Below are 19,881 nucleotides of genomic sequence, written 5' to 3'. Positions count from 1 at the left end.
ACAAGTGGCGTTGAAGAGCACTTGCAAATGGTGTCATTAATCAGCAAGTATGGCTCTAAAGGCTGGTTCACTCTATATCGCCGTATCTCAGCGTTGTCATTCCGGCATCGGTCGTCGATTACGTGAACCGTAAACAAATGATATCGACGAAGCAACGCGGATACATCGGGAAAATTTGCAGCTGTCACCTTCCCGATGCATCGCCGAGCATCGATGACCGAAATGTGAACCATTTCGGCAATGCATGGATAGCGTGAATTATTCGTACCCATTTATGATAGTCGCTGGGGGACTAGTTTTTGATTTCCGCATGCGACAACAAAGAGGTACGAAAATTTACAACAATAAATTTCACGGAGATGTTCCTGATGCAAACGCGAATGGGTTTGTGATAGTGTGAACATGGTTATCATCGACGATCAGCAAAGTATTGTGGCATCAACGCTGAAATACGGCGATATAGTGTGAAACAGCCTTTAGCAAACGTTTTACACAAGATTAGCTAAACAACATCATAAGATGCCAATCAATGAATGTGAAGATGATTGATTACTGCCATTCGTTGAGGGTTTATACATAACGACCCATCAGTTTAATTACAAAGACAAGCAGATTGAATAACAGTATGAAGAATAAAACATTATGAAAAAATAAAAGTCATTTTGATCCAATGGTAAATAAATAAAAAACTGAGTTTGGATAGAGTTACATTTAGTCGTGCGAATGATTCAATCAGAGTTTGATCTACATAAAAGTCTAATCAATACATTTAGTCAGTGTCAAACAACTACCACATTGGCACTACTTGCCGCCTTACTCTTCTTATATGTGTAGCAAGTGTTCATCTACAGCCTGTAAGAGTGTGGGGCGACGTATGTGGTAGACCCGTATGGAGAATGCTGCAAGATAGGAAAATAAGCTAAAGCAATAGGAACAACATTCAGCACATTATGATGGCTAGCTATAAGTTACAATGCTTTCATTGAACAAAAGAATGTTGATGGTTGGGTGTGCTGGGAAATACTAAATGTTGAAACGCTGCGCATGAAATCACCTAGCCTTACCAGTTCAACAACTAATACTGGCGGCAGTTGTCATTATGACAGTTGTTACTATGACACTGTTTGAAAATGGTAATGCGGGGAGAGATCGTGAGGGGTGCCGAGCACCCTCTCTGTGGCTGAGGGAAGGTCCGGGGGTTTTCCCCCGGGGAAATCTTTTAGTATAACTAGTCAAAATGGTGCAAATCTAGCACACTTGGCTCCTGATTTTGCTCATGTTCTAACAGCAAATTTGACCTTATAATCCATTTTCAAAATGTAAAATTGTTTATTGAGATTGTCTTTAACAACGCCTATTAAAAATATAATGTGAATGAAAGCTGCTAAAGGGGTTGGCCACAGCTAGCATGAGGTAGAATTATCACCGGGTACAATGCTGAATGGTGTAGGAGAAGAGTTGTCTCCTATGAAATAATTTAATTAAATAATATTGTAGAGTTAAAAAGTAAAATTAATAGAGCACCATGTTAAAAATAATGCACTTATACTATAGTCTATAATACTGAGCAAGTAGCAGATTTAAGTTTGAGCTATGCATGTTACATGCATAGCTCAAACTTAAATTTATTTCTATGAACAAAATATTTTGTACATAAGCATTCATTTACATATCTACTACTACATAAAATACAACCATGTACAATTGTCTTTGTATGAAATGCTTGGAAGCATTCCTTTCGGTAGAGTCCAACACTATAAAGTTGCCATGCGAGCTACCATAACGATCGTTTTTCTCTGTATATTCCAAGTATAATAAAAGCCCAAAAAGTTTACATCTCTTCTATCATCTGAATTATTTTTATTCTAATCACACAAAAAATCACTAACGATCGCAGGATCAAATAATTTTTCATTTTACTGTTTTGAAAGTCGAGCCAATGTTGACTGGTTTTTCCAACTTTTATTCTTTTCCGAGGAGGCGCGATTTCTTTAATTTTTAGCACAAAGCAACGCCTTTCAGATAATTGTTTCATATTGTAATTCATCGACTAATATCTTGTTGATGATATTTGAAACTTAATAGCATTCATATCTTTTCTAGATGACAGCTTTATAAACGTGTACTGAAAGCGACGTAAATGTCTTTTCCCCACGCAACCGATAAATGACATTTTGGTCGTTTCCCCAGCCAAAGGGTTAAAATCAAGCAAAAATGACGTGAATTCCGAGATTTTGAGCCTCAAAAAATGGTACTGCCATGACAGTAGCTGCATAATCGAAAAGTGCTGCAAACATTATTTGCGAATTATTGGGTCACGTGATCAGATTACGACTTGACGATTAGATCAAGCCGAAACGAAACTGTAAAATAGCGAGCATCTATATTTGATACGGCGTCTTCGGTAAAACCCAGAGTGTTTGTCATAAACTAGTGCTACGATAAGTTTATATTGAGCTTTTTATTGGCCTTTCAATTCACGTGAGAACATCACGTGACAAGACAATAACCAAACTATCATGACTACGTCAGAGAAATAAAAAGTTTCCAATCTACGGCGGCTTTTTGTTTTCGAGTTTTTAAGAGTTTGTAATCACGTTTTCACATATTTGGCACCTACAACACAACAGAGTAAGACATGGTGAATCTTTTGATACCAAATAGCTGAAATGTGAATTTTGTTGCACCTTTAACCATTGTTATAGAAACAGCCCATGACACATCAGAGTGGAGCTCCATGGAACCTCTCATATGAGAAATATTTTTCTGAAAAGCTCCACAATTGAGTTGCCAGCTAGGTCAGCCACGAAAGGAGCACCTCAGGTGGAAACAAGAAAACAGGGGTTCCCTGCCGTTTTGTTTACCCAAGGTAGAATTGTCAGCTAAGCCCCATATGAATCACTACTCTTTCTATTGGGCAACGATATTCAGTTGCAACTGTAAGTTATTGACAAGGCCCCACACTTCATAACAGTAGATAATCAACATGAAAGACGTGACAATAAAAAGCATTACCCTGTTAGTGTGCTGTACTACACCATTAAAAAGTGGCAATACTAAATGGAACCCATAAAAAAATCATTAAAACTGTGAACCACCGAGATCAGTACACTTGTCAAAACAAGAAGCATTATAAGAATGTTGAGGTAAATACCAATCATCATAAAAGGTTTAACATGAACTGATAGACTTTCAACTTTCCTGCAGCTTGCTATTCATCGTTCTATCAGTTGGTAATCCTTCAAGTGCAGGTTGTCATCAATAAAATGAAACGCAGAAGAAATATTGTGTCATGACTATAGGGTTTCATAACTAGTGATGATTATACACTTATAAGCTCTGAGATACAGAGAAAACCTTATGTTATGAATTTATGGTTTCATAACTACTGATGATTATACACTCATAAGCACTGAGATAGAGAGGAAACCTTATGTTATGAATATATGGTTTCATAACTAGTGATGATTATAGACTCATAGGCACTGAGATACAGAGGAAACCTTATGTTATGGATATATGGTTTCATAACTAGTGATGATTATACACTCCCAAGCACTGAGATACAGATGAAACCTTATGTTATGAATTAATGGTTTCATAACTAGTGATGATTATACACTCATAAGTAGGCCTACTGAGACACAGAGGAAACTTTATGTTATGATTATATGGTTTCATAACTAGGGATGATTATACACTCATAAGTACTGAGACACAGAGGAAACCTTATGTTATGAATATATGGTTTCATAACTAGTGATGATTACACACTCGTAAGTACTGAGACACAGAGGAAACCTTATGTTATGAATATATGGTTTCATAACTAGTGATGATTATACACTCATAAGTACTGAGATACAGAGGAAACCTTATGTTATGAATATATGGTTTCATAACTAGTGATGATTATACACTCATAAGCACTAAGACACAGAGGAAACCTTATGTTATGAATATATGGTTTCATAACTAGTGATGATTATACACTCATAAGTACTGAGACACAGAGGAAACCTTATGTTATGAATATATGGTTTCATAACTAGTGATGATTATACACTCATAAGCACTAAGACACAGAGGAAACCTTATGTTATGAATATATGGTTTCATAACTAGTGATGATTATACACTCATAAGCACTAAGACACAGAGGAAACCTTATGTTATGAATATATGGTTTCATAACTAGTGATGATTATACACTCATAAGTACTGAGACACAGAGGAAACCTTATGTTATGAATATATGGTTTCATAACTAGTGATGATTATACACTCATAAGCACTAAGACACAGAGGAAACCTTATGTTATGAATATATGGTTTCATAACTAGTGAAGATTATACACTCATAAGCACTGAGATACAGAGGAAACCTTATGTAATGAATATATGGTTTCATAACTACTGATGATTATACACTCATAAGCACTGAGATAGAGAGGAAACCTTATGTTATGAATATATGGTTTCATAACTAGTGATGATTATACACTCATAAGTACTGAGATACAGAGGAAACCTTATGTTATGAATATATGGTTTCATAACTAGTGATGATTATACACTCATAAGCACTGAGATACAGAGGAAACCTTATGTTATGAATATAGAGTTTCATAACTAGTGATGATTATACACTCACAAGCTTCCCGAAACAGAAAAAGATTTTGTTCATGAAAGCTGGTTTCACAGTTTCACAGATCTGATGAGACCCAAGAGCAGGTAGTGTGGGACAAACAAATGATAGCGCGTAGCAAAAGAGAATAATAAATACAACTTACCAATAATCTTGGTACAAAGTGTCTTGACATTGGGTCCATAGCTCCAGGTAATGGCTGACCGAGTTGGTTCATTGTAATAAAATTACCTGGCTCCTTGACTGACTCAAGGGTTACAAAGTTATAATTTGGATGAGATACCCTCAACTTGGTTTCAGCTCCAACAGGAACTCCAGTTACCTTTGTACACAAAGTTGTCTTAACCAACCATTCACTCATGAAATTGATTCAGAATTAGCCTACTGTGTACTTAAGATGCTCAAAAGTTCGTGATTCACTGTTTACACATAAAATGATGATTTGGCATCACAGAGTTGTAGGTTACAGTGAAGCCCAGCGTGAACTATTTTTATTTCAAGTTAGGCATCGACTGCGTAGTGATGAACCTAGTAGCCTACCTACATCAGCTTCTGTCTATTTATAACATGAATCAGCCATGTCAACATTTGTGTGCCCAATAAGTAACCTAACAATGCAAACTTCTAGTTAGATTATGACAGAAATATGACAGGGCAAAGCAAGCTGACACCAACCTGCGGTATTACGAGAATCTGTGCATTGTTGATACACAGGTAGTTGTTGTTGTTGTGAAGCCGAATTACGTTGTTTCCCTCATTCACAACCGTCCAATGAGCTGCAAACATTGGCTAATATGCACACTGTACCCAAAAGTGAATACACATTGGTGAATACAGCGCTACCAGTAAAACATAGAAAGATTTGACAGCATTTGTGCTTGAATAAAAAAGTGACAAATAACGCCGTTGTCCTTTCTGACATCATCCCTTATCTTACCTAGCAAACTAACTACTGAAGCTAATATGCTTAATCTATCACTCTAAAACCACATGTAAATTAGACTATTACCACTGAGGTCAACATCTTGTTGACACTCTCAGCTAATTACTTCAAACACTCAGAACACACCCTCTACTTCAGAAAACTAGTGATGTCTCCAGGCTACATTACCCACTGTTTTAGTGATGCTTACCAGGTTATATGATAACTCTGGAGAAGTACAAGGTAATGAAGCTAAGATGGTTCACATTCATTGCTTAGCCATGACTTTCACACTCGTACAGTGGGTCATCTATTTTGGTAATAAAAACCGGAAAGGCATTTTAGTTGAACTTAATATATATTTTTCAGCGTAAAATAGACATGTGAGATACAGACAGTTCCACAACCCATAGTTATAGCCCATCCACATCTGAACCTAAATGTGACCAAGTTCATACTTCTACCGTGTGTATACCGCAAAATAGCAATAGAAAAGTTATTTTAATGACTGATATAATTATATTAGTTAAGTTTCACTGCACAACTCACAATTGAATATTTATGAATTTCTTTTAATTTACTATTTCAGGTTACTATCTAAAGTGGTCATGAATAATGATGCATTGATATGAGGAATGAACTAAGCAGAATACTGTGGTGTATTCTTATTAGAGTGTCAGCTACCACTTGCCACAGTTGCAACATATGAAAAACATTTTGCCATGGGTTAACATTGTACATTGAGTGAAAAGTGATTTAGCACTTGGATTTGACCAGCGAATAGAATCATTAGTGGACATGTTCCTGTACACCACTGTTAAATATAGTTTATAGGTTATAACACGAAAGCTAGCCCAGTAGCTTAGAAATGTTATTGTACATGGTACAAAGAAATAAGGCTTAATATAATGGTAAATACCATGTTTGGTCAGCGATATATACAGGTGGTAGACACCTGGCTGAAAATATTCAATTAAACAATGACAAAGAATAATGGTACTGAGGTTAGGTCTTTGAATATGGCTGTGCGCTGCTATGATTTTACCATGAATGAGCACCCCTATTCCCTCATACAATACTTGCTTTGGATTTGTAATTGACAGAAGGATCAAGTTCACTAAGGTTTATTAATAGTGAATCAGGAAAGGCACGCTAACAATGGTTCAGACTTTGAATATGGCTGTCCACTCTCTCTAACTTTTCCTAATTGGAGATATTTCCTTTTATATGATCACAACATTTTATAACTTTTAATTAAAAATTGCATAATTGAATAATAGCAGTAGAGATGGCTACAAATATAGATACACTAATCATATAAACTCAGGAATTAAAAGGAAAATGGAAACTGAACAGCTGATTTTTTGTACTCAATGAATTGTGAAGTACTTGAAATCATTATTGAGTGATATAGCATTACGATGTAGAAGTTGATTTGACTTCTTAGATAATTTTTGAAAATCTAAAGCAAATTCATTTTATTTAAATCATTTTTCAACATATTTTGCCTTCAAATAATAATAAGAATAAAGATTTGGGCACAGCCTTCAACTCTAACAACAGTTTGTTAGTCATGACTTCATAGGAAACTACTGCTATGATTTTATTATGAATGAACACCACTATCATAATGCCGCATACAATACTCGCTTTGGATTCCATAATCAACGGGAGGATCAAGTTCACTAAGGTGTACTAATGGTGAATTGGGAAAGCTAACAATAGGATAACAATCAGATGATCATAAATTTAATTCTGTGCCAGAAATATGAACTTTTACCAGCAAAGTTGCTTAATTTGTAGAATATATCATGCTTAGTTTAAACATAAAACGCTCAGCTTTCATCAAAAACTAACAACATTCCATAAAAAACAGTGGCCTCTGAACTGAAAACTGATCAGATGGGCAATTGTTATTCCAAACCATCAGGCCCTTTGATTTACAAAACTTTGAAAACGAGTGAAAAAATTAGATGATTAAAATAAACATAATGTTGGCTTAATGCAGACCAGCTACACATAAACTGAATATGTTAAAGAAATAACATAAGGTACCGCTGACATAAGGTACCGCTGACATAAGGTACCGCTGACATAAGATTGAATGGTTTCATTTGCCCTTTATATCAAATACTAAATGCCAGATCAACAGACCTAATTTGTAATTGAAGTGCGAGCAATAACTTGAAGTGTGAGCAATTAGTGCAATTAGAGATCTGATGAAGTCAAAGACATTACAACCTAAACAAACAGAACATGTGCTGTTGGAAGTGTGTCTGTACATATACTTCAGCAGTGTCTTCTATATTTATTGGAGGAAGAAGATTAATATATGTTCTATATGCTTCATGACTATTTTATCTGTTGTTCTTAGAATTCTAAAAGACACGAAATGAGTACATAAAATAAGATTAGGGTAACAAAACGCCCAAGTAGTTGTATATGTTACTGACTTATTTTATTTTCTCCTACAATTAGAAGCTGAGAAAACCAAGAGCCATTTTTTCAAACATAATATTGGTTTTTGCAGTGAGAATTACAAAGATCACACTCTTTATAATGAGATCACACTCTTCATTGAGTCTTTAAACTATGTCGACACGATATGGAAGTCTGATGATTTGGTTCTCAGACAAATGATTGAACGAAGTAGTTACACATTAAAAAGTACCAATGCGAGAATGAGCTCACCGCTCTTAATCTACAATGTGATTAATAATAAAGTGCAAACATACTTTTTGTGCAATTATAAAATTTGAACATTTATCCTTAAAATAAGGTATTATTGAAAGTAATACACGCAACGTCCAATAAGTTTTCTCTTTGTATAAATCGACATAACTAAAACTCGATGCGATTGTTATATAGAGTCAGAGCTGATCTTAAAAATAACACTCAAAAAGTGTGATTCTGAAACAAAAAGATGAATGAAACCCTGTTGTACTGTCATCTGCTACTTATAGGTGATGTTGTTGGCATACTGTGGTTAACATCTAAAATTGTTCTATATGAAAACAGCTTTTTGGTAACTGTTCATGAAAAAACATGACTCACTGTTGAAAGCCTGTGGTCCTTCTACTCCCAAAGCATCCACGACTAAGCGACCATCTTTGGAAGCAACTATTTGCAAGGCCTTGCCAGTAAAGCGTGCCACTAAACATACCACATTGCCGGTGGCAAAGAAGCTCTGTCAATGGAACATAATAATAGTGTATATATACACTATTATATATAAAGACAGAGAAATTGCTATGTGACTCTAGCATTATTAGCCTTACCGCAGGCGCTCCTACAACGTAAATAATCTGTTCCAGGAACATTTGCGTTATAGGGCATTTACGTTATGAGAACAGTTAAATACATGTAAATTGCCTAATCCGTTCCAAGATCTTTCCAAACTCACCTTTTTGGCCATACAAAAAGAAAAAACTTGACTTCACTCTTTTAATTTGTGCAAAGAAGAATTTAATGTTGTATCCCTGGTAATCACCTGGCCTGGGAAGTGAACGTCAACCTAATGGTCTATGGTCAGGTATATGCTAGACCAGAAGGCCAACAAAGTATTGGGCGAAACTAAATACACAGACTCAGGTTTCGTTAATTGTAGGTCTATAATCGTACAGTAGACTTTAGTCATTACTATAAAAGAAATGGAATTAGGTACAATCTCCAGCCGTCATTGAAGAAGCAGTTGGGTATGTAGCAGAAACAATTGCCCTTTTTAAACAAGTTAGTCAAGATTTTTAAGTAACATAAGCTACCATACAAAGGTAAAGTGTGCCTACAAAGGACAGCAATGCTACTAGAGCAGGAACTAACTACCAGCAACTGTCAGTGAAACAAAGTATTTTCAAATAGAATGGAAAACAACTGAGGAAATTAGTAGCCATGGGCTTCTAGACAGATTGTTTCTAGACTTCTACTATTGTTTAAATGTGAACATGCAATGCATAACAACTGTTCATACTTTCAATACATAGTATAGCAATAAAGGAGTTTAAATGATTAGGTAGACGGTTGCTGATGATAGATGGTAGAAACTATGAGTTTTGACAAGGTGACCAGTATCGACAGACACAATTTAACCCTTTGAACCCTAACGACCGGTATTCCGGCACCCACATGGCCCTTGTTTACAAAAGCTGTTTCCAAGTAACAGCGTAAACCAATCAAATTAAGTCTTGCACAGGATGTTAGACCAGAAATTTCACTTCCATTTCTAACAGTTTTCAAATATCTTTACCTACTTCCTTCGCTTTGATAACAAATTTTATTATAACGATATCGCTACAAAACTGATACGACTCGTTTGTTGGTAGGTCATAAATGATTGTGATGCAAATAAAGAATTTTATGATACTAATTATAATTTTCCAGTATATTTTGGGTCATGAAATGATGATGAACATGTGCTCAATGGATATGATGCTACTGTAAAATTCGTTTACGAGTTTTTTAAAACCATACGAGCTTTTATAGTTTTAGCCTGAATAATGGTTAGGTAGTTTTGTCTGTTTGATGACATTTGCTGTGGGTTGCCCAACTTTTTTACTAGTGTTTTACCAAATATCATTAGATGATGAGCACGTCTGGATATATATATTTAAAAGTTTCAAAACTTCGGATCGTTGCACAGATTTGTCAGGGTTACTGACATCAATGAACAAAAACGGCAAGGGTTCAAAGTGCTCAAAATGTTTAACATTGTGTTAAATATCTATGAGAGAACTATGAGAGAACTCAATTTTCTGCAATAACTCTTTAAATATAATTTAATCATTTTACAACCTTGTTGGAACTTGCTGTCAGGTATTTAATAATGATCATAAAGCAACAATATGTATCAAACCATAAACCTTTTCTTTGAACTTAATAAATTCAAGTGTCTCCCGCAAAACATTACCTACACTTTTGCGTTACATAGGCGGTTGATCTACAGCTTGACAGTGATTGTTCTAACTGACCAAACACATAGCTTTGTTAAATTTTTAAAAGTTTCACAAATGTAACAATTAAAAATATTGTGGAGCAACTAGCCATTATGGTGCAATAAGCCAGACACTAACAATTCAGCTAGCGTGAGGAGTAATTGAGAAGAAACTACTTCAATAATGATGATGAAAAGGGTTAAGAATGCCGCGAGCGACTTTTTAAATAGGCAATCTAAAGATTTAGATGTTTGAGGCATTCAAAACCGGGTACCTCGATGACTGTGTTAGATCCTGCGACCTACACGTAGAGGCGACCTGGGTCGGCTTACTCTACCGGTCTGCATTCACCCTCCACAGGGGCCGTGTAAGTATTGCTCGTAGACCAACACGCGGAGGCGACTAGGTCGACTTACACCACCGGCCAATCACAACTACCTACACCAGGAATTGCTCCCTGGGAGAGATACTGCTCGTGCGACAAGGTCGACCTGAGGTCGACGCGGGTCGACAGTGTATTTCTAACCCTACTCCCAAAGCGCAGTCCGAAGGACTTAAGCTTGGAGTACGCAAGAGCTCAGTGTGTTTCCGTATTGCGCAAGGAAATAGAAGAGTGTGGGTTCAAATGCAAAGCATGTATTGAACGACTTCTAAGCCGATAGACACGGCCTTATATATAACAAAATATGTAAATGAGGTGGCTAGGGCCACCCTCCTCTAGGGGCGTGACTATATAAAATAACCAAGGGCACACAACTCTAATAATAATAATAACTAAAAGGAGATGGTACGGCAGTTTCCATCACATACGCCGCCCCTATAGACGGCTATCGGCTATATACAAAAAAAACACAAGAAAGAAAAAAAAAAGAAAGAATACAAGAATATAGGAACACACCAACTAGCTACTACAAAACAGGCAAGAAAAAAAAGAATATAATAATATGAGAAACCGCAATCACTAAACACCAAGGGAAATACGGATAAATCATGTCGACCGAGTCATCTGGGATGTCGACATGCGGTTTGCTAGATCCTCCAGGCGACGAGCCGCCCGTCGGAGGTTGGAGGCCTCCTCTCGTAAAGCATCTACCGTGACCCGGGGTCGTACTTCCCCCAGCCGACTCTGGATGCTGCCGATTGTTGTTAACCTTCTAGGGGCTGGGACTGGTCGTTCCCGTTTAGGTGGACTGGACCACTTCTTTTTCGGGGGAGAAGGGAGAGGTGCCGGGGGTCCTCTTCGAGTAGGTGGCTTCTTAATCGGCCCGTAGGGTGTAGGCTTCTCAAAAGCCGGAGGATTGTTTAATTTCACCCTTTTGCTCCAGGTCGGATAACTATCTCGGTCGACCTCGTATATATTAATCCCCTTTCCACCGTGCGCCTTCCTTACTTCGGCATCCTTGATCCGAGCCTGATGCTTGGCAATCGTATCTCGAGATGTGGAATTTCTTCCACATTTGCAGAAAAAGCGGGTAAAGTGCTGGGCGATGTGGATCCTGCGCCGTCGCGGGGTAGAGAGTAGTTGCTGGCACAGTGGACAATTCGTACCTTTCTCTTGACAGAGTTTCGAGATTGCTTTAGCTGTCTCTGCCGCAATCCATTTGGTTGGTAGTGGAGTGGGTGGAACGCGATTATCCGAAGAATCTGTTTCTGAATCGTCTAGGGTCTCACCGGGCGCTGGGTGGAGCTCCAACGGTAGGATCTTCACTTCTGGCAACATGGGTAGAGCTCCGATGATCGGTGCCGACTCCTTTATAGTTTCTTTGGTGATCTCCATGTCGAGAAAAGGTATAGGTGTGTGTGCTTCGATGCGGTAACAAGTAGTGAGCGCGTTCTGTCCGGGATCCAAAATGGCCGCCTTCTGACCTTGAACCCCGAGGGCTTCTCCCGATTGGACGGTGCTGGTGTCGTAATCGGCCAAGTACGCGGGAGGCCTCCTGATTCGTTGAGGCCGTGGTACCTCTCTAACCCCGGTATCACTAGCCTGGGCTCCCATATTTTCTGTGGCTCTCTCTTCCTCGGGTAGCAACTCGTCGCCAGGGTCGGGGTCAACCCTCGAGGTAGGATTGTGCTCTCCTGGGGGAACCAAGGAGTCCCTCCTGGGAATCCGGAGTGTTTCTGACCTTCCTGGCGACTGAGGTATTCGCAACTCTGTTAGTTGGCTAGGCAGGGGTAACTCCGAAATAACTACTTCTGGATTGTCGTTTCCTCGTGCGATTTGCCTTCTGGGTCGGCCCCTCATGTTGGGACGGCGAGCAGGCTCGACTTCCACTGGGGCTCGTCCTTGTTGTACCGGACTGGGGCGACAGAGTCGCAATCTTCCCTCCGCTTGGATAGATCGTTGTCCGTACTTCTCGATCTCATAAGTGTGGTTTTCGTGACTCTTCAACACGCGATAGGGCCCCAAGTACTTGGCCGCTAGCTTCGGGTTTTCCCCTCTTCTCCGCCGCTTGCTCAGCAACCACACGAGGTCACCTTCATTGAATAACGGAGGCTCTCTCGTGTCGGTTGACACGATTTCTTTTTGCCTATCTCTGAGGAGGGTATGGGCTTGTACCAACCGGTCGTGGACCGTCTGCACATACTCATGTATGCTTGTGAATGATTCTAGTCTATTCCCATACTGCAATTGGTCAGGAAGACGTAGTTCCCGACCTAACATCAGATAATTGGGAGTTTCTTTAGTTGCGGAATGTGGTAACCCTCGCAGCGTCCTCATGACTTGTGGCAATAGCTGGTCCCAATCTTCCTGCCCTCTACCCAGCAAGAGAGCTCGCAGGGAGTCACCCAATACGCGATTGTTTCTCTCGACCACCCCATTCCCTTCGGGGTGGTACGGGGTGGTCCGAGACTTCTCAACTCCCCACAAGTCGCATAGCTCCTGGAATAATGAAGATTCAAATTGGCTCCCCTGGTCGGTATGGATGATCTCGGGTAGCCCGAAGTAACTAAATACTCTTTCGTCCAGGATCTGGGCTACCGTAGGGGCTGTAGCGTCAGGGATGGCTAGCGCATCTGACCACCTAGTGAAGTGATCAGTGAGCACCAGCACCCAACTATTTCCACGAGGGGTCGGAGGCAGGGGTCCCACCAAATCTACGGCTAGGCGTTGCCACGGCCTCCCGGCGTACAGCCGTTGTCTATTCCCGGAAGTCCGCCCCTTTCCGGTTTTGGCCCTCTGGCAAACCTCGCAAGAGAGGACTGCTCTCCGGATATCTCCGGCCATACCTGGCCAATACCAGTCTAACTGGACGCGTTTCAAGGTCTTCTCCACCCCGCAGTGTGTTTGCTCGTGGGCTTTCCACAGGATCTCCTGTCTCAAGGTTTTCGGGCAGACCACCACTACCTTCTCTCGCCCATTCTGGGTAAGATGGAGAGTCAGCACGCCCGACTCGTCGAGCTGGAGTTGGTGAAACATCCGGGCCAATCGTTGCAGCTCGGGGCTGCCCACTCGTAGCACGGCTTCTTCTACTCCTTTCCGGTCTCTGACGGCTTGATAAATGACCCCTAGGTCGGTAGTGGCCCTTTGTTGTAGTGCCCGCACTTCGTCCAGCGGGGTCTGTACTACTGTCAGTTGTTCTGGGACCTCTTTGACCGTTCTTTCACTAGTTCCATCCAAGTTTTTGGTTTCGCCGGTCATCTTGACGACCGGTGACTGAAGATCCTGAGGTCTTTTGGGAGGGGAGTCCAACACTCTAGGTGTTCCTGCCCCGCCCGGCTGCTGCACCGGAACTGGTTTGGTTGGAGTGAGAATCGGGGGGCCATGCCCTAAAACCGGTCTGTTGCTAGGTAGTTGAGGCCATTCCTCCTCATCCAACTGGCAGGGGTTGGGACTGGATATTCCGGCGCCTCCTGGCGGCCGTACCGGAACTTGGTCCACTGGCACAGCAGTGGCCCGATTCGTTCCCGAGTTTACGAGGGAGTCGTATACTTGCGACCTCGTTGGCCCTTGGTCCCGCTTCTCAATAGCAGCACACTGCCGGCAGTCGACGCACTGTCGTCGACTCAATCCATCGGCGTTCCCGTGTTTATCGCCTTTTCGATGGATTATTCGGTACTTGTGCTCGGCCAGACTCTCCAGCCACCGGGCCACCTGGCAAGAGGGTTCCTTCCTCCGGTGTAACCAAACCAAGGAGGCATGGTCGGTTCGGATGGTGAACTCTCTGCCATATAGGTAGGGCCGGAAATGCCGGACAGCCTGCACCACTGCCAGTAGCTCCCTTCTGGTTACGCAGTAATTGCGTTCGGCGGAGGAGAGGGTCTTACTATAGTAGGCTATGGGTCGCTCCGTACCCTGCTGGACCTGGGATAACACAGCCCCAGTCCCTACATTACTAGCATCAGTATCTAGTACATAGGGCAAGGAGGGGTCGGGATATGCCAGTACTGGGGCGTGTGTCAGCGACCATTTGAGCCTAAGAAAAGCTTCCTGCTCCTCTTCTCCCCATTTCCAGGGGACCCCTTCGCCGGTCAACAAGGTGAGAGGTTTGGCGACCGAGGCATAGTCCGGCACATATCTGTGATAGTACCCAGTGGTACCCAAGTATGACCTTAGCTGCGTCACATCTTGGGGTGCTGCCCATCCACTTATAGCCTGAATCTTTTCAGGGTCGGTAGCCACCCCTGTGCTGCTGACTACATGGCCCAGGTATTTGACTTGGGTCTGAAACAAGCTGCATTTGGAGGGCTTTAATTTCAGCCCGGCCTGCCTCAGTCGCTCCAACACCTCGGCCAACCTAGTGACATGACTGGAGAAGTCGGCTGACATGACGATGATGTCATCGAGGTACAGCAGCAGGGTTTTCCAGTGTAGCCCTTGGAGGACACGTTCCATCAGCCGCTGGAAGGTAGCTGGGGCGGAGGTCAGTCCAAAGGGGAGCACCTTCCACCTCCACAACCCACTGCGTGTGGCGAACGCCGACCGCTCCTGGGCCTCGGCGGAGAGGGGTACCTGCCAGTACCCGCTCATCATGTCCAAGGTACTGAAGAACCTACTGCCAGACAAGGCGTCCAAGCTCTCATCAATCCGGGGGAGGGGGTAGGCGTCCTGGCGAGTGACACTATTAAGTTTCCTGTAGTCTACACACAATCGCCACGCCCCGTCCTTCTTCCTCACCAAGACCACCGGAGAGCTCCAGGCCCCGTGAGCGGGCTCAATCATGCCTTGCTTTTCCAGGGCCGAAACCTGTCGTTCGATCTCGGCCTCCTTCTCGTGTCCTACACGGTATGGGTGTTGACGGATGGGTTGTGCCTCTGGAAGGAGGGGGATCTCGTGTTGTACCAGGGTGGTACGTCCCATGTCCTCGCTCCCTTGGCTGAACACATCCGCATAGCGGGTCAAGAGGTCTTTCATTCTTCGGTGCTCGGTAGGGGACGAGCAATGTGGTGCCGCCTGTTGGAGCAGGTCCAGCATGTGGGGTGGTACATTGGAGACAGAAGGGGGAGTTTCTTTGGAAACCTCGGCTTCTCCCTTCGCTGTCCAGGGGGCCCCTATTTCGTCCGGCCCGACCCCAGTGTATTGCCCCACGACCGTTCCTGCTGTCATGCTGACGGGATGGTCGGTGGGGTTCATACAACGGATGGCCACTTTCCCCTTCTCACCGGGTTGGTGTAGGCTGGCGGCCACCATATATCCATCCTTCGTTCCCTCAATTAACCCGACTGGTTGATAGGAGGACGACGTGAGACGTCCGGCAACCAGGACCTCGGTTCGAGGGGGAAGCGTTGTGGCCCGCATTATCTGCACGCTGCTTGTCAGAGGTCGACCCTCTCGGTCCGTGCACGTCAACTTCTGTCCATTTAACACCAACGTGGGTTGTTGGAAGTTCATCTCACAGTGGTGGTCGACCAGGAAAGGCATGCCCAGGATGGCATCCTCCTTCAGGGCACACACCACGAGAGACACAGTAACCTGGACACTCCTGACTCTGACCGGGAGAGTGATAAGTCCGTGGAACTGCAGCCGGGTGCCATCTGCCATTCGCCCATAGTCCTCCCGGACCTCCAATTTGCTCTTGACGTCTTTGGGTAACCGCTCAAAGACATGTCGTCCCAACAAATTAGAGGTACACCCGGTGTCCACGAGGAACTGGACGGGCTGACCTCCGATGCGACCTGGCAAGAAGTAGCTGCTATTATGCGGCTTCCATGCTTCGTCTCCGTGGGCCCGTCTGGCCTTGCTAGTCTTCTGGGGGGCCTTCTTGGGAGGCCGAGACGGCTTAGGCCAGACGTAGGCTTCGTCCTTGGCTTCTGAGGGTGGGAGACCTGCACACTCAGGTAAGGGTTGATATGGGTTATGCAAGGGGACCGGTGGCGAGCAGGGGGGGAGCCTGCGTCGCCTAGTCCGTCGTGGCTGTTGCCACTGTCCTTGCGAGGGTAGATTTGATCCACAGTCAGTACTTCCCCCTACTGCTGTGGATGGTAACCGTTTCCCGGCCTCGTAACCTGAGGCTGTTGTCCATGGGGGGCTTGGGGACACCGGCGTTGGATGTGCCCTGCCTGGCCGCAACCCCAACAATTTGGTCCCCTTTTGTCCACTCCTCGTTGCCCCAACAGCTCCCCTCCCTTTAGTCCATCTGCTAACCCCTTTATAGCCATCAGGACGTCGTTCAAGGTGGCTGATGGGGGTTCCGAGTGGACGGGGGCGACTGTAGCGGGGGCAACTTCTTCCTCCTCCACCGTCATCACTAGGGGTCGGGCACCAGATCGAGGAAGAGTGGGCTGGATTTGCAGGAACTCGTTCCCCGCCTGCACTGCTTCTTCCAAGCTCTGTGCCTTCATTGCTAACAGGTGGCGTTGGAGGGGCGTATTTCCCAGTGTTAGGGAAAACGCCTCCAGGGCCATACTGGAATGGTAGGATTCTGGGAGGTCAGCGTATGCTATTTTCACCAGACGCTCCATCTCTGTGGCATGCTCCTGGAGACTCGTCTTGGGTTCTCTTTTCAGGTGGAGTTTACTCCTAGCCTCTCTCGGGGAGAGCCCGTACTTCATGCGTAAAGCCGAGAAGATGGAGGCAGGTGAGTCCCCTCGACTGCATCCTCTGGCTCCGTCCTTCAGAGTCTCCCGCAGGTGGAGGAGCGTGGCCTTCTCGTTCCACTCATTTGCTTCCGCGACCTCTTCGAATTGGGAGATGAATAGTTCTACATCCTCACTCCCATCGAACTTCGGAGGCTTGAAGTTGGCTCCCCCTCGGGGTATCTGTAAGGCTCTAGTGATAGCCTCTGTCAGTTGACCAATCTGGTCGACCTGGTGCAACTCTGCCTCAGCCAGATTTCTGGTAGCACTCCGTCGGCTGCTTGGCATGGTTACAAAGCTTATCTTCGAAGTTCGTGGTCAATCCCACTGCTGCCACCAGTGTGTTAGATCCTGCGACCTACACGTAGAGGCGACCTGGGTCGGCTTACTCTACCGGTCTGCATTCACCCTCCACAGGGGCCGTGTAAGTATTGCTCGTAGACCAACACGCGGAGGCGACTAGGTCGACTTACACCACCGGCCAATCACAACTACCTACACCAGGAATTGCTCCCTGGGAGAGATACTGCTCGTGCGACAAGGTCGACCTGAGGTCGACGCGGGTCGACAGTGTATTTCTAACCCTACTCCCAAAGCGCAGTCCGAAGGACTTAAGCTTGGAGTACGCAAGAGCTCAGTGTGTTTCCGTATTGCGCAAGGAAATAGAAGAGTGTGGGTTCAAATGCAAAGCATGTATTGAACGACTTCTAAGCCGATAGACACGGCCTTATATATAACAAAATATGTAAATGAGGTGGCTAGGGCCACCCTCCTCTAGGGGCGTGACTATATAAAATAACCAAGGGCACACAACTCTAATAATAATAATAACTAAAAGGAGATGGTACGGCAGTTTCCATCACATGACAAAAGTCTGTGCAAACAAGTGGAAACTATTGAAAAAAATATATTGCAAACTCCTACCTATAATAAAACTTTTTCTATGAACCGATTCACCTTATTTATTTATTGAATAGCCCTCATATGTCGAATGATTTAATAGTGCATTGTAATAAGAGGCCACAAGATGAGTTATTCTCGAACAAGAACAACAAGTCTAGAACAAGAAATGAAAAATGCACATCGTCAATGCCAATTTACGATTTCAAAAAATTATCTTTCCAGATTTTTAGCGAACAAAACCACTAGGCAAACAGCTGATTTTGGTAACCAGAGAAACCTACGAAAAGTATAACAAATGAGCTCAGCCTCTTCTTTGGTTACATGCTAACAATTTGGACAGAATTATTTTTACTAATTACAACTTACGAGCAGTCCTCCAGTTGCTTGCCCGTCGATATACTGCCCAACTTGATGGCCAACTTGGTTAGCAGTGTTGGAAAACGAATTAACAAGCTGATTTAGATTCATATTCAATGGAATTCGGTTAGGTGAGCCACACAATCGTTAAAGTTGTTCCTGACTCCGGAATTTGGCGCAAGACTAATAGCTTTGGATCACAACACTCTGCGTACGTCGCCAAAGGCGAACGCGGTACCTCTCCTTCAGATCGAGAGCTCTACGTCCGCATTTAGCGACCATTATAATGCATGTAGTAAATGCTATGGCAGCCGGATGGCCCGCTAAAAATCCATATTCACTATAAATCAATATACAGTCATACCTGCCAACTCTCACGCATTGGGGTGAGACTCACGCAATCACCCCAAAGAAAAAATGAAATTGCGTGAGATTTTTGCCCCAATTTCCACAGTTTTGTATATACTATCATTGATACATCAATTGCCCCAAAACCAAATCTCACACATTGCCCCACTCTTGGGTTGCCAGGTCTGTATACAGTACATGTAAAAAAAGGCGGTGGCTTATTCGAACTGAGTAGGATTCGTTATCAATTTTTTGTTAGACTACCGGTTTATGAGTGGCACCAATGATATACAGCCCCATGGGGGCTGTATATCATTGGTGGCACATAGAAGTACATCTACGCCTGTCCTAAAACAGCTGGTGAACTACAGCTCACACAATTGGCTTTCTAATCACTTGACATAGAGTATTGTTTAAACTTTCACAAAATTAAACCAAATCTAAGCTTGTCATCAGTTTGTTTTTAATTTGTCAGCATGAAAAGAGAAGTTTTTACATACATGTATATAACCTAACTGCGAAAAGTGTATAGGCCTACATATATATACATTGTATAGCTTGATGTGTACAAACATCTTTACAATCAACTTACTGTACCTATAAATGATGTTGTTTTAGTGGTCGTTAGGGAAAGCAAAGGGTTTAAAGTTAGTATAAAAAATGGCTCAACCAGACATGCTTAATAAAATTGCTTGAAGCGCATTTTAGCTCCAACACACCTTCCATCCCATTCGAAACAATGTAGAGATATTTAAGTGACG

The 19,881-nt window shown here is 43.0% G+C and overlaps 1 protein-coding gene across 1 annotated transcript; it reads right to left on the bottom strand.

Moving 5' to 3' along the window:
• Positions 1-549: 549 nt before the first annotated feature.
• LOC137400055 (uncharacterized) lies at positions 550-18,941 on the bottom strand. Its single transcript, XM_068086364.1, has 5 exons — positions 18,782-18,941; positions 8,625-8,757; positions 5,324-5,424; positions 4,794-4,970; positions 550-899 (listed from the first exon to the last, which is right to left on the bottom strand). Exons 1-5 carry the CDS (start codon positions 18,881-18,883, stop codon positions 846-848), a joined length of 567 nt encoding a protein of 188 aa, XP_067942465.1. The 5' UTR covers positions 18,884-18,941; the 3' UTR covers positions 550-845.
• Between the last annotated feature and the right edge of the window lie 940 nt (positions 18,942-19,881).

Source organism: Watersipora subatra, chromosome 7 (genome assembly GCF_963576615.1).
Source record: "Watersipora subatra chromosome 7, tzWatSuba1.1, whole genome shotgun sequence".
Lineage (NCBI taxonomy): Eukaryota > Metazoa > Bryozoa > Gymnolaemata > Cheilostomatida > Watersiporidae > Watersipora > Watersipora subatra.
This window is presented reverse-complemented; position numbering and strand designations above follow the sequence as displayed.